This window comes from Euphorbia lathyris, chromosome 2 (genome assembly GCF_963576675.1).
Source record: "Euphorbia lathyris chromosome 2, ddEupLath1.1, whole genome shotgun sequence".
Taxonomy (NCBI): Eukaryota; Viridiplantae; Streptophyta; class Magnoliopsida; order Malpighiales; family Euphorbiaceae; genus Euphorbia; species Euphorbia lathyris.
The window spans coordinates 49,833,313-49,847,465 of record NC_088911.1 but is presented as its reverse complement, the minus strand read 5'-3'; the positions used below and the strand labels follow the sequence as shown (position 1 = coordinate 49,847,465).

The 14,153-nt window shown below is 35.7% G+C and overlaps 1 protein-coding gene and 2 non-coding genes across 3 annotated transcripts; 1 reads left to right on the top strand and 2 right to left on the bottom strand.

Annotated features, from left to right (window-relative positions):
* Positions 1-2,957: 2,957 nt before the first annotated feature.
* Positions 2,958-3,031, bottom strand: TRNAV-AAC (transfer RNA valine (anticodon AAC)). The gene has a single exon. It is a non-coding gene; the product is annotated as a tRNA-Val (tRNA).
* Positions 3,032-3,096: 65 nt separating this feature from the next.
* TRNAV-AAC (transfer RNA valine (anticodon AAC)) lies at positions 3,097-3,170 on the bottom strand. The gene has a single exon. It is a non-coding gene; the product is annotated as a tRNA-Val (tRNA).
* A 94-nt stretch (positions 3,171-3,264) lies between these two features.
* On the top strand, positions 3,265-6,678 carry LOC136218140 (uncharacterized). The gene is made up of 4 exons (XM_066004899.1): positions 3,265-3,839; positions 5,321-5,528; positions 5,860-6,285; positions 6,382-6,678. The coding sequence occupies exons 1-4, from the start codon at positions 3,281-3,283 to the stop codon at positions 6,467-6,469; spliced, it is 1,281 nt and encodes a 426-aa protein (XP_065860971.1). The 5' UTR covers positions 3,265-3,280; the 3' UTR covers positions 6,470-6,678.
* Positions 6,679-14,153: the final 7,475 nt, after the last annotated feature.

The window sequence follows — 14,153 nt, the reverse complement described above, 5'->3', positions numbered from 1 at the left end:
GAACTACCCAGAGAGAGCTCGGATCACTGTTCCACATATCCCAATTACCTTATATACATAATAACTGGTATGATTAATTTTTACAAAAGGTTAAATGTCCGGTAAACAAACGAAACAGAAAAACGACACCAGAAGAAAGAAGAAACAAGAAACTTCATCAAAAACAAGAAATATCTTCAAAAACACAATTCTAGAGTTTTGCTGGAGACACATCATACTCATGAAAGTTTAAAGAGAGAGATCATGTCAAGTTTGTTATTTAATAAGCTGTATATTCCCTTCATGAAACAAATAGACAATTCAGATCTCAATTTCTTTTCTTTGTAATTGTGTCAATGGTATGTAATTTACACATAAGGATCATGAGAACTAATCTCTCACGCAATATAATTAAGGAGAATTTGAGAATCTAATTCAATGACCGCATTTCTAAAATCTTTATCCCAAGCTATGCATAGCCTTATAAATAGACCTCAAAAACAGCTTTATAAATCCCAAGATTAAGCACAAAACCCACAAGAGACATCCTAAATGAGAAATCAAGGCAATAGGGAAATATGTCTTACATGTAGTGTGTGTCATGGAACCAATTGAACTAAAAGCTCAAGCTGATAGTTAAGGTCCAATTGTAAACCCCCACACGCAAATGCCCCTTGGGCTTGCAGCGTGCACAACACAGGCCCATCCCGCCATGTGTTTTTAATTCCACCAATTAATGAGGTTGTCGGGACTCGAACCCTCGGCCGTTTAATCCTAGAGGCTCTGATACCATGTCATGAGACCGATTGAACTAAAAGCTCGAGCTTATAGTTAAGGTCCAATTGTAGATCTTATATTAATCTCCGACAGTGTGCCATCAGCCACACGATGTGTGAGCCAAGGGCTGAATGAAGAATTATGGGAAAACACCCACACGACGTGTTACTAGGGGCACATAGTGTGTGGGCTTGTTCCTAAGCTCCTGGATTTTGAATTGCAAATTCATACACCGTGTGGCTATTGATCACACATCGTGTGGCCTGTTTGAAAAGGGGCCTTGAAAGTGCTTCGTCGATCGTTAGACGACCGAAGGAATCAGTCACGCGGTATGCGAGTTGACTTAGACAGCAAAGAGACAGATGATGTCTCAATTCTGCCAGATCCCTCCTTTCTTTTAATTATTGTCTTGCCGCTCAACTATTATTGTTTTTCCATTTAGGCATATTAACCACTTTGTAATTTATCCACTTCACCTCATCCTACCATATCCTTTCCTTAATAGTTTGTAACCCTAGTTAAGCTATTTAAGTCTTTTACATTTAATTTAGGGGAGGTATTTAAACCCCATTGTTTGTAAGGATATGCAACTTTTATGAATCATTTATCAAAAACTCCTTTGGAGCAAGGTTTTCACCTTATTAATGGGATTAACTCCTTCAAGTTTAGTTTGAAAAGAAACATCTTTGTTGATTTACGATTAAAATCAACTTGTTCGTGATTAATTCGTAACAGTTGGTATCAAAGAGAAATCGTTTTCCTTTCCGGAGACTTATTTTTGGTGATGGTTCAACCTCGACTACCTCAAGAAACTATGGAATCCATGGAAAAACGTTTTGAAGGTGTGGAAGCCAGCTTAAGAGGTCTTAAATAGACTCTTATGGAGCAAAACCAAAATCACAACGAAAACATGTTAAGAATCTTAAACATAATGTAGCTTAATTTTAAGAAGTTTTACATTGGTACTTAAACATTGGTTCTTGACCACTTGGGTTATAACATTATACATATACGAAAGAAATTTGAACAAGTTTGATTTAGTGTTTTTTTTTTTTTTACACAAACATGTGTAAAATCTTTGTCCCAACTGACCAAACTTGTATTCGCCACTCAACGTCATCCTTTCAGCTGGTTAACTTAACATTGCTTAGCATTGAGGGAGGCTGACTAGTAAATAGCGGATAATTTTGCTAATACCACATTATGGATACAATTAACGGGAGATTGTGTTCACGACAGTTGTTAAAAAAACCCTATATGTTGATGTTATATTTTCTGTATCATTAATATGAAACTAATATGGGTTTGCAATTGATTGATGAGAAATTTACATAGAAATTCCAGATTAAAAAATTACCTTATGTTAATTAATAATTTAAATTAAACTAAATAAATTATTGTTTTTAATATGTATTTTTTTATTGAGTTTTCAATATATTTTTAAGAACTACATTTTATATAAAACATTTTAGATTTTCGGATTTATTATTTGGATTTTAGAATTTATAAATTAGAATATAAAATTATATTTTATTTGTATTATATAAAAAATAATGATATATTGAGAATTAAATTTTATAATATAATTTAATTGTAATGTTATAATTAAATATAATTTTGGATTTTTATATAAAAATCATAAATGATAATTGTAATATATGGTTATTTTGTAAAAAACAAAGTAAGCATAACCTTTACCTTTATTGTGGATTAAACTGTTTGAAACTAGATCCATATTTACTATAAAAAAAGGGTCAAATACATGAATATCATAATTAAGTACAAAATTACAACTAAGTCATATCACCAAATTTAATTCTTAATATGTCATTATTCTCTATAAATTATGATTTTACACTATAATTTAAAAATTCTAGATTCCAATTCATAAATCCTAAACTCTAGAAAATATATTCTACACTTCTAATTTATAAATTCCAATCCTTAAAATATATTAAAAGTACTGATTTTACTAATTTGACATAATCCAAAATTATGATTTGACATAGTTGTAAATAGTTTTTCAAAGATGAATTTCTATGTAATTTTCCCAAAAAAAAAAGAGAAAAAGGGGCCCAACTAGTCCTAAATCGCACACAAAGCCCGAACTTACTACACATAATAAAAGGAGCCCAATTAGTCGAAAGCCCAAACTTACTACACATAAAGGGTCCAATTGTAAACAAAATTAAAAATAAACATGGCTTCGCCCAGGCTCGAACTGGGGACCTTCAGTGTGTTAGACTGACGTGATAACCAACTACACCACGAAACCTTAATGTTCACTCAGCATAAATGTAAAATCAAGTACGCAAATATAAACGAAACGAAAAAAAACATTGGCTTCGCCTGGGTTCGAACCGGAGACCTTCAGTGTGTTAGACTGACGTGATAACCAACTACACCACGAAACCTTAGTGCTAATTTGACATATTTAAAAAATTTATTCATTTCTTCCAACAAAATAGGATACGGATAAATGTAGAGTAGAGCAACGGTGGTAGACGAAGTCGGGAAACTAATAATGCCGAGCAATCCATATTCTCTTCTCTCCGCTTCTAGTTCTTCTACCATTAATTCAATCTCTGTTTGTCTTCTGATACCAAACGAATCTCGAAATGGTGGGCGACATCTCTACTATGTCCCTTACTCATCTTCAGTTTTGTCACATTTTAAAACCAGCACTTGTCTAGCTTTTCCAAAGCAATCTAAGTTGAGTTTTCCTCGTTTTCATCAAAGAGGTGATGTTTTCTCAGCATGTGCGCTAAAGAAGCTAGGGAAAGGCGACACTGCCCTCTTGGAAACGAGTGAATTGGACGACGAAGATGATATGGATGATGAATTCGCAGAGGAGAACGAGGAAGCTGAAGATGAAGATGAAGATGAGGGGATGTTGTTGCCACTTGAGAATATGAGGAAGTGGCTACAAAATAAGCCTAGCGGTTTTGGTGAAGGAAAGGCGTATGACACTTCTATTGAAGACAAGCTGCTCGATGAAATCGAACAGAGTAGAAAGGCGCAGGCTGCTAATGTCGATAACCTTAAAAACAATCCTATCAAGCCCAAAGACGATAAAAAGAAAGGTATGTGTATATACTCTTCTTGCTTCCAGTTTTTTTCTCGTTGAAGAGTTCTGCTTATTAGTGAGTACCAATTTCTTTATGTTCAAATTAAAGCTCCATTTTGTTGCTAGATGGATTAGTTTCCTAATTCGGATTTTGTGATCTTTTCTTACAAACACACAAGAATTAAATGCACAATTGAGTTGGAAGCATGGCATGGTGGTACTGAATGAAGTTCATATACATTGGAAACCTTTGAGTATAGCACAAAATCCAGAAGCTGGATCTTGATTTTGTAAAATGGCTAGGTGATTGGAGCTTCAACATGTACAATGAGTTTCCCATTTGCAAGAAAATGATTTCCAGGAGCTGAATAGTGCATTTCATTTTATAATTTTCTGAAGCATAGTTGTGTGCTAAAAAAATTCAGGAACATTTGAAAGGAAATGCTAGCAGATAAGGAGTAAAACCTAGTTCTAGTTCATTCCCTTTCTGCCTGCAGCTATCATAATTTCTGACATATTTTTTGAGATGTGATTTTGGAAGAATGTTATGGAGACTGACATGTAAGGTTATTAGCCTTGATTCCTTTCACTATTGGTCCATCATTGATTGAAAGAAGCAATAGTTCTGAATTTTCCTGGGGGAGAAGGTATCATTTTGTAGGAAGTTTTTGTTGACATGGGTATGAGTCAGATACGTAGCAGTTAGCATAGAGGAGATCTTTCTGAACTAATGCACTGATGTGAAGAGCATGATTACCTTAGAAGCATAAATAAGTATTCTCATAAGTAAGTCTATGGATGTAACCACTAGAGGAAGATGTGTTGATGAAGAGTTTTTATTAGCATTGTGATGATGCATATGCAGCAATGTGATGAAAGTAGTTCTTCAAAAACATAATTTGGAGGGAGATGATCTACTACAAGACTGGAAAGAAGGAAAACTCACTCCGACGTTGTACTTTGCTCTTTTCCCCTTAAATTCCATGCTGGTCTTTGAACTGGTTCCTTAGAGCTTACTATCAATAATCCAGTTGACAGGGTAGTGGGCTGAATCACTTATCTGATCTCTCACCGATCATTTGTTATCTGAATTTTGTTTCTGTTTTTGACTTGTACCATATTAATGAGATGGCAATATACATCTAACCTAGCATGTGTTGCCTTCCTATTTTGGATATATATGTTCACAGGCATCACTTGTAGCATATAAAGTCTTCATATGACCAGATACTGATGATTATGTCATTGCATTGTGTATTAACTTATCTTACAAACAAGAAAGTTAAATAAAAATGCACAAGCAAGCAAATACATGGTATTTCATTTTATCCAATTGTGTTTCTCTCTTTTTCTTGAAGAAACATAATAAAATGCGTTTGAAATTACATGTGCAGTATGTGTATTGATTATTTCCCTGTCATCGTTTTGGCAGTCTGTGATGTGTCTCCTCTATGTTGACTTGAATTTGACTCCCACCATTTTATTGAAATCATGCAGCAACTGAAGTTGTACCAAGTGGAATTCGTGTACGTGTTGCAAACCTTCCGAAGAAAAAGAACATACACAGGGATCTGCAATCAATATTTAAAGAAGTTCCTGGTATTATAAATATCATCCCAGCTGTTACTGGAAATAAGAAAACGAAGGACCCTATATGCAAGGGCTTTGCTTTTGTTGATTTCAAATCTGAGGAGCATGCTGATAGGTATATTTACCTTTTTGACATACAACTGAAATATCAAAATTGTAGATGCCCATTCAAGTCGTTAGCTAGCTCTCAAAAAGCCTTTCAATAAGCGTACAATCAAAAGTTAAATTAAATGTGCATTCGAGTCGTTAGCTTGAGCATTTCATTTATTAAATTCAAAATGCATTGCTTTGAATTACTCAATATTGTAAACAGAAAGCTCTTGCAAATCTCTTATCAGACAGGATATGTTTCATAGGAAATTTAATCAAATTGAGGTAGATAATTTGATTGTAGAGATCTTAAACTCCCTTCTTGCACTTTATTTGTAATGTGTATGTCATGGCAGGTTTGTCCAGCAATTTTCTCGACAGGATGTTGCATTTGGGAGGATTCAGAAGCGGATAAAATGTTTGAGAACAACTTCACATTCAAACTCTTCTGATGATGAATCAGCAAGCAGTGACCCAGTATCAACCTTAACCAATTCTAATCTAGAAGAAGACACAAACACTTCTTTTAACACAGGTGATTCTTTCTCTGAAGAAGACACAGCTGAACTTATACCGGCAACATCTCAAGATGTAAAGGAAAATGCTGAATCTTTCAGCATGTCGGAATCGGTGAATGAAAAAAGAACTGAACCCATGACGAAACCTACAAGTGACTCATTTTCCTTGAAAAGAGATAAAAACCAGGCTGGTAAGAAAAAGAAGGCTTCAAAAGTTAAAGAACAGAAGGTTCCCAAGTTGGATATCCCTGGATCTGCAAGGAGGTAATTTCCTGAATTAGCGCAATCGAGTAGTAATGTTGTTATCGGATTTTATCCGTTTCTGATCAAATGGATTCTCACTTACTGTTTTGGATGCAGATTAAAGTTGAAGGAGAAGGGACTTCTGGTTGACGTGTTTGCTAAATATGGATCACAGTCCACTCCGGTTTCAGCAGAAGAGAGGTAATGCGTAAAGACCGAATACCGCAGCGATTTTGTAGAGTAGAATGATAGTTATGTCATTATGGGATGCCAAATACCTAATGCATAGAACAATCAAGAGCATGATATCATCTGAATAGTCTTGTTCACTTCCTGATCTGTCTGAATTCTCCCTAGACATGACAATTTTGAAATCAATAACATTTTCAAGTTTGTTCTAGTTTCATTTCTGTATGGTCTCCTCTCTTCATTTTTCTTTTATCCTTGTTACTTGATGGTGTATATATGGTTCATGTGTTATGACATTAGATTTCAGGAATTCTGCAAATAAATGTTTTTAAAGAACAAAAATTCATATCCGTATATTGTAACTTTTAAAACATACCAAAATAGTCAACATTATTAAACAAATTAATTATTTCAAACATATTTTCTTTATGGAATATATTCTATCATAAGATGACTATCGCAATCAGAACTATAAACTAGTCAAGAAAGAGGTGAGATATTGAAGAAACACGGTTGAGAATAGCAGGCATTCTAAGTTCATGAAGAACCAGCAGAAGAAAAACCCTACAATTGAAATTTGAATCCCAATATCTCCGTTAGGGGTGTTCAAACTTGGGTTGGATGGATTATAGTATAATTTCAACCCAATCTATGTAAGGAACTTTTTTTTTTAATGGATTGGGTTATAGTGGGTTATGATGGGTTGTATGAATTTTTTAAGTGGGTTAGATAGGTTGGGTTATAGTGGGTTTGATGGGTTATTATATATTTATCATGAATTATACATAACAATTCAACTCCATTTTTTTTACTGTGCTGATTATTTTTAAGCTGCTGATTTATTTTTAATAATAATAATAATAATAATAATAATAATAAGTAAACCTCAAAATCATAGTTAAAGGTAGGAGTGTTCAATGGCCGGTTCGAGTCTGGAAACCGAACCGAAGTGACTGAGTACCACCTAAAATAAAAACCGAACCTAACCGAATAATATTAACAAACTGAATATTTCGGTTCGGTTCGATTTGATCTTCGGTTTTATCATTTATTAAATAAATCGTTACTTATTTATTAGTTTATTTTATATTATATTATTGAAGTATTGACAATCGGGTCAAGCCCGCTAAAGCTTACATATTTCATAAGGGGACTTGAGATTTATATATAACATACCAACCCAGCTCAAGTGCAGTTCCATCCGAAGTTGTCTAAATTAACAAACTAGTTTAGACTTAGGCTGTGGTAAACCTGTCTCAAGCCCGGCCAAACCCGACCCATGTACATATCTAAATTGTTATAAACATTCATTGCAAAGAGATTGACAAAGAAATTTGTATAATGGAAACTCATACATATTAGATTTTTGACATAAGAGTATATTTATATCTGCTAAAAAAGGAGTATATTTATATTTTATTTTACGTAACAGTAGAAGGAGTATATTTATATTTTATTTTACGTAACAGTAGAAAAACACTAAATTGTGAAGAACTTTGCGAAGATAACAAAATGTGCAAAAAAATTAAATTTGATATTTGCAATTGATTTGGTACAACTTATCAAATAAACCTGCAGAACACTATATGAATAATTTTCGCTAATGGAGAAAATAAAAACAATTGTACAAACGGAACAAATGGATAATATTGTTTCAAAAAGTTAATTACTTTAGCCTAATTGCCATCTAAATGTAGCTAATAATAACTGATTAAATTAAGAAAAGTTGTTAAACTATTAGTTGGTTGGTGTTCGGTTGTTAATTAGACTTATTTTTTATAACTTGAAATTAATTAATAACTCTGAAGACGGTGTCGATTCCAACAGTGGTGTTCGACGAGCGAAGACGGTGGTCCGACCAGGAGGCTTTAAGGCGGTGGAGGAATTTGAATAAAAGATGTTGGACGGATAGGGTTTACGTAATGAAAGAAGAAGTTAATTGGATGGGTATTAGGTTGTTCACAAATGAATGCTATCTTTTTTATTAAATTGGGTTGATGGGTTAATTGGATGAGTTATTATAACCCAGCCCATGTAAATCAAATAATTTTGGGAAAATTACACAAAAATTCATATTCTAGAAAATATTTACAACTATGTCAAGTCATATTTGGATTATGTCAAACTAGTAAAATCAGTACTTTTAATATATTTTAAGGATTAAAATTTATAAATTAGAAGTTTAGAATATATTTTCTAGGGTTTATAATTTATGAATTGGAATGTAGAATTTTTAAATTATGGTGTAAAATCATAATATATAGAGAATAATGACATATTAAGAATTAAGTTTGATGACATGACTTAGTTGTAATTTTGTACTTAATTATGATATTCATGTATTTGACCCATTAATTTTTTTTGTAACCCATCCAACCCATGGAACCCACATATAACCCATCTATGCATGTTCCATGGGTTGGATGGGTGGAGAATGGATGGGTTATAATAACTCATCCATATTTGAACACCCTTAATCTCCGTCAAATAGCTCAACATGATGAATATCGAAAATTAGGATTATAATCGAGTTGACCTGAGCTTTGGCCTGCTCATTCTTGGCTCAATTAGAAAATTGACAAGTTCGAAATCAACATTTTGTTCATGAGTTGTTAGCTTGTTACCTTGTTAACGAGCTTGTTTACGAGTTTTGCTCGCAAGCAGCTCGTTAATTCATTTTATGAACAACTCATTAATTATTAATTATGTTCATTAATTATATTAGTTTGAAAGTTCCTTAACACAAAACTACATAGTTTTGAAATCTTATAAACTAAAGTTTACATAAAACTATATTGTTTTACATTTCACCTTTTATAGAAATATAATTATTAAAAGAATAATCGAATCAAACTCGCACACGAGCGTGTTCATAAATATTATAATCGAGCTTGTTCACGAGTCTATAATCGAGTCTGCTTGCGGGCTTTCAAGCTGAACTTCATCGTGCTTAAGCTCGACTCATTTATAAATCGACTCGAATACGATTAAACTTTTATTGAACCGAACAATGAGCCGTTTATGAGCGACTCTACTCGTTTACAGTTCCAATGAAAGTTAGTAAAGATATTTTTGTAAATGACGATATAGACCATATGGAAAAATATAATATATGCTTAGAGCTATCTCTAATGAAATTAATACTAACAATAATAATAATAAAATGTTACAATGAAATTTTAACAATATAAAAGAATTAAGGTTGTGCTATTAAATATATATATATATATATATATATATATATATGAAAAGAATCATAGGAATGTTATGTAAATCGTTGCAAACCGTACTCTACACTGGAACAGGACAATCCTCAATAAAAAATCATCGGCGAATCGCCAGTCCATGATGCAATCTCCAAGCAATAACGTTCTCATAAAGAAAGTACAAGATAGCAGGTGGGAAATCTCGAGATCGAAGTGCATCCACTACAATCTTCGCATCAGATTCCACAATAATATTATTGAAACTGCAATCAGAACCAATAGGATGCCCTCTAGTATTGCCTGAAGCTCAGCCTCCTCAACCATTGCACAAGGATTGACCGGTACCCCTCCCAACGCCATAATTCGGCCCTCCAAATGTCGAGCAATCAACCCTACCCTACATGCAAGGCCATTATCCCCAAATTTGGTGTCGTAATTAATTTTTACCACACCAGCTGAGGGAGGACGCCATACTTTTGTAGGGCCAAGAGAAGATGTTCGAGTCTCGGAGGATATTAACTGCGGTAAAGCAGTAGCAATCGACAAGGAAGTTAGCTCGTGAATGAATTCTTGAATGCAGGTTTGTAGTACTAAATGATCAATCCATATCGTGTCATGAAGCAACTTGTTACGTCTGAACCATATCCAACATATTGTTACAACTAGAGGCAACAAATCATTTGACACCACTGGATCGAAACAAGTTGACATTAATGTTTGTAAATCCGGAGACAATACTTTATTGACCCGTACCGACAAACCTGCCAATTTCCAGATGTCTCTAACGGCCATGTAGTGAACAAAAGCGTGAAGAATAGTGTTAGGCTAGGATAAACAAACCAAGCAAGTTGGGTCAGTGTTGATGTCGCGTCTATAGAGTGCGGTGAAACACGGTTGTAACACGTTTGTTAGTGTCCACCGAAAGTGGAAAATTTTCGTAGGGCAGCCTAAATTCCAGATTCAATGTTGAAGTGTGAAATCATCAGTGGAGCTCTCCAAGTTGTCAGACGCAGTCTGTCTTCTCGCTTCAGCAAGGTAATGCTCGCTTTTTACAGTAAAGCGTCCAGATTTTGATGATCCCTAATAAATCGCATCTACCAGACATCGAAAACTAATCTGAATCCTGCAAATTGATTCCGCCTCCCATGTTGTAAAATGGTGTTGCAACACCAATCATTTCCACTCTTCTGTCTCTGTATCAATTAGTGTGTTTACCATGATTGGTTTCGGTGGACACAAAAAGATCAATGCTTTTTTTGCAATTCAGCGTAGGGATCCAATTATCTATCCAGATATTGACACCGCTTCTTTCTCCAACTCTCCACATTAGCTCTTGCTTAACTAACTACCTAGCTTCCCATACTCTTCTCCAAAAGAAGCTCGGGTTAAGACACACGGTTGTTGTTAGGAAGTCAGAGTTGCAATAGTATTTGGCCTTTAAGAACCGCGTACATAATGAATTTGGTCTTGTCATTAGTCACCAACATTGTTTAGCCATTAAAGCCAAATTAAAAGAATACGACCATTGGAAACCAAAACCCCCACTTTGTTTTGGTTGACATGCCGCTTCCCAGGATAACTAATGCAAAGCTTTGTTGCCTTCCTTTCCACCCCACCAAAACCAGCTAATAAGTCCCTGCACTTCAAAACAAACATTACTTAATGTACTGTTGGATCAATTACACCACAACCTTAATTAGTATCTCTCAACAACCTCCATGGAGATAGGATACGATACATCTTAATTGCCTAATTTCTTCTTCCGGCAAGCTGGTTAATTTATGGATTTGCGATGATAACTTTGACGAGTTTGCAAGCCCATTGGCTTCAGTGAGGGGATAAATTAAAACTGAATAAGATTGAGGGGGGGGGGGGGGGGGGGTGTTAGAGATAATTCCCCAATTATCTCTACAGATATTATAAGTCTTATTTGTGCAGTATACTTCTATAGGATAATTACTCATTAAATATCTTGATAAATATCAAGAGTTTATAGTTATCTCAAACTCTCTTCTATCTCTATCTTTAGGGTTACTCTTGTATTTAAATACTATATCTGTTTCAGTAAATCATATCAATGAATACAATTATCATTCATTCCTATCAGTATTAAATTAACCTATATTAACATGGTATCAGATTCCCAGGCTATGTCTTCTTCTTCCTCTGTGCAACCTATCACATTGCCCTATCCTCTTGGCCCACATCCGACCGATTCTCTCCCCTCTCAACCTGCTTCTCAATCGACCTCTCTCCCTGTGACATCCAGCACTCATCTCTCCTAATATACTCTCCAAACAGATTTTGCCTCCTCCTTTCTATCCCAATCTGTTGCACCATCTGCTTCTCACCAAACTCAACTTGCTGCTGATTCCCAGCCATTCCCTTCTTGGAATTCAAGTCCCATTTGAGCCACATATATCTCGAATGGTTATCCATCATCCTCCTTCACTCATCCTACACATACCTCTACCGAAAACGGTCCTGTCGATTTTGCTGATAATTTTGCTTCCCATCCTTATTCCAACTTTCGTCCCCCTCAGACTCTCCCAAATCCCCCATCTGGTGTTGTCTTCCACACTAGGCCTACGAATCCTTCTGTTCTGATTTCTCAACCTTGTCCCACCTTTACAAATTCTGTCCCTCCTCCTATGCCATCCCTGCAATCGGCCCCTAACATCACTTCCATTCCCACAATCCCCATCAAACTTACTCCTCGCAATTATCGAACCTGGCATGCTTATATTTCCATTACCCTACAGGCTATTCAAGTCTTTGAAGAGCATTGCACTGGCGAATTCCCTTCACCTCCGAAATATCTTCCTCATTTTGCTGATGCTAATCCTAATGCTCCTGGCGATTTCTACTACAATCCTGCTTATTATAACTGGGCACAGCGTGACAGAATTGCTCAGGCTACCATCTTGGGGTCTCTAGGTGAGGAGGTTGTGTCTACAATCACAAATATCAAATCGGCACAAGCTGTGTGGTATGCTCTTGAACGTACCTATGGTGCGGTTTCTGAGAATCGTCGGATCCAATTAACTCTTGAATTGAATGCCCTTGAGAGAAATGATCTGTCTGTGTCTGCATATTTGCAAAAACTAAAATCAATTACAGATGAACTTACTGCTGCTGGCAGCCCACCTTCCATAACTCAGTTGATTGCTACTATATACAAAAATATTGGAAAGGAATTTCACTCTGTCCTCACTGCTCTCAATGTCCGTCGAGGTGAGCCGGTTCAGTGGTTTGAACTATACGATGAACTCATCCGCGAAGAATTACTTCAGAAAAGTGCTGAACCTGCGCCCTTGGTCAATTTTACAATCCGGCATGCTGAGTCCAACAACAAATCACAAATCAAAAGAAAGCGCGGTCACTGTTATATTTGTCGTGACACAGGTCACTGGGCGGACAAATGTCCCAACAAAAAATTTGGACAACGCACATGCACTCATCACCTCACTCGGCCTCCACGCCCTCAAGCACACATGACATGGGCTGATATTCAAGGCTATCCTCCGCATGCTGACCCTGCTGCCTGTGAACAGCCATGGTATCCAAATACAGGTGCCACGCACCACATGACACATAATTCTGAGCATTTCAATCAAATGGTCCCATATCACGGTCAGGATAATATACGTTTTGGAAACGGTCAAGGTTTGCCCATTACTCACTTTGGCACAGCTTCTATCAATCATTTTAAACTCAATGATGTCTTACTTGTTCCTCGTCTCACTAAATCTTTGCTTTCTGTTCAGAAATTTTCTCGTGATAACTCATGTTTTTTTTGAATTTTGGCCATCCTATTTTCTTATTAAGGACCAGGTCAGCAAGGAAATCCTCTTGCGAGGACCGAGTAAAGACGGCTTATATATCATGCCAACCGCATTGAGACAGGCATTAGTTGGTGAACGTGTTTCCTTTGCACAGTGGCACGTTCGGCTTGGGCATTGCAACCCGACAACAGTTTCTTCCATTGTCAATCAAAATCAGCTTTCCTCTACTAAATCCACTCAAGCGTGTTCATCCTGCCCTATGGGCAAACTTTCTAAATTTCCTTTACTTTCTGTTGTTCGTTCCGGTACTTACATGTTTGAATCTATTCATTCGGATGTTTGGGGTCCTGCCCCTGTCTTATCAAATGTTGGACATCGTTATTTTGTTATTTTTGTGGATGAATTCACCCGCTTTACATGGGTATATTGTTTGAAAAATAAAAGTGATGTTTACTCCGTCTTTACTGAATTTTATGCCATGATTATAAGACAATTTATGCCAAACTCAAACACTTTTATTCTGATTTTGGAGGTGAGTTTCAGAAACTAAAACCTTTCTTTCTTCAACATGGCATTCTTCACAAAATAGCATGCCCTCATACTCATGAGCAGAATGGTATTTCTGAACGGAAAATTAGACATGTGGTAGATATAGCTTTAACATTACTTGCTCATGCATCTCTCCCATTAAGATTTTAGAATTATGTTG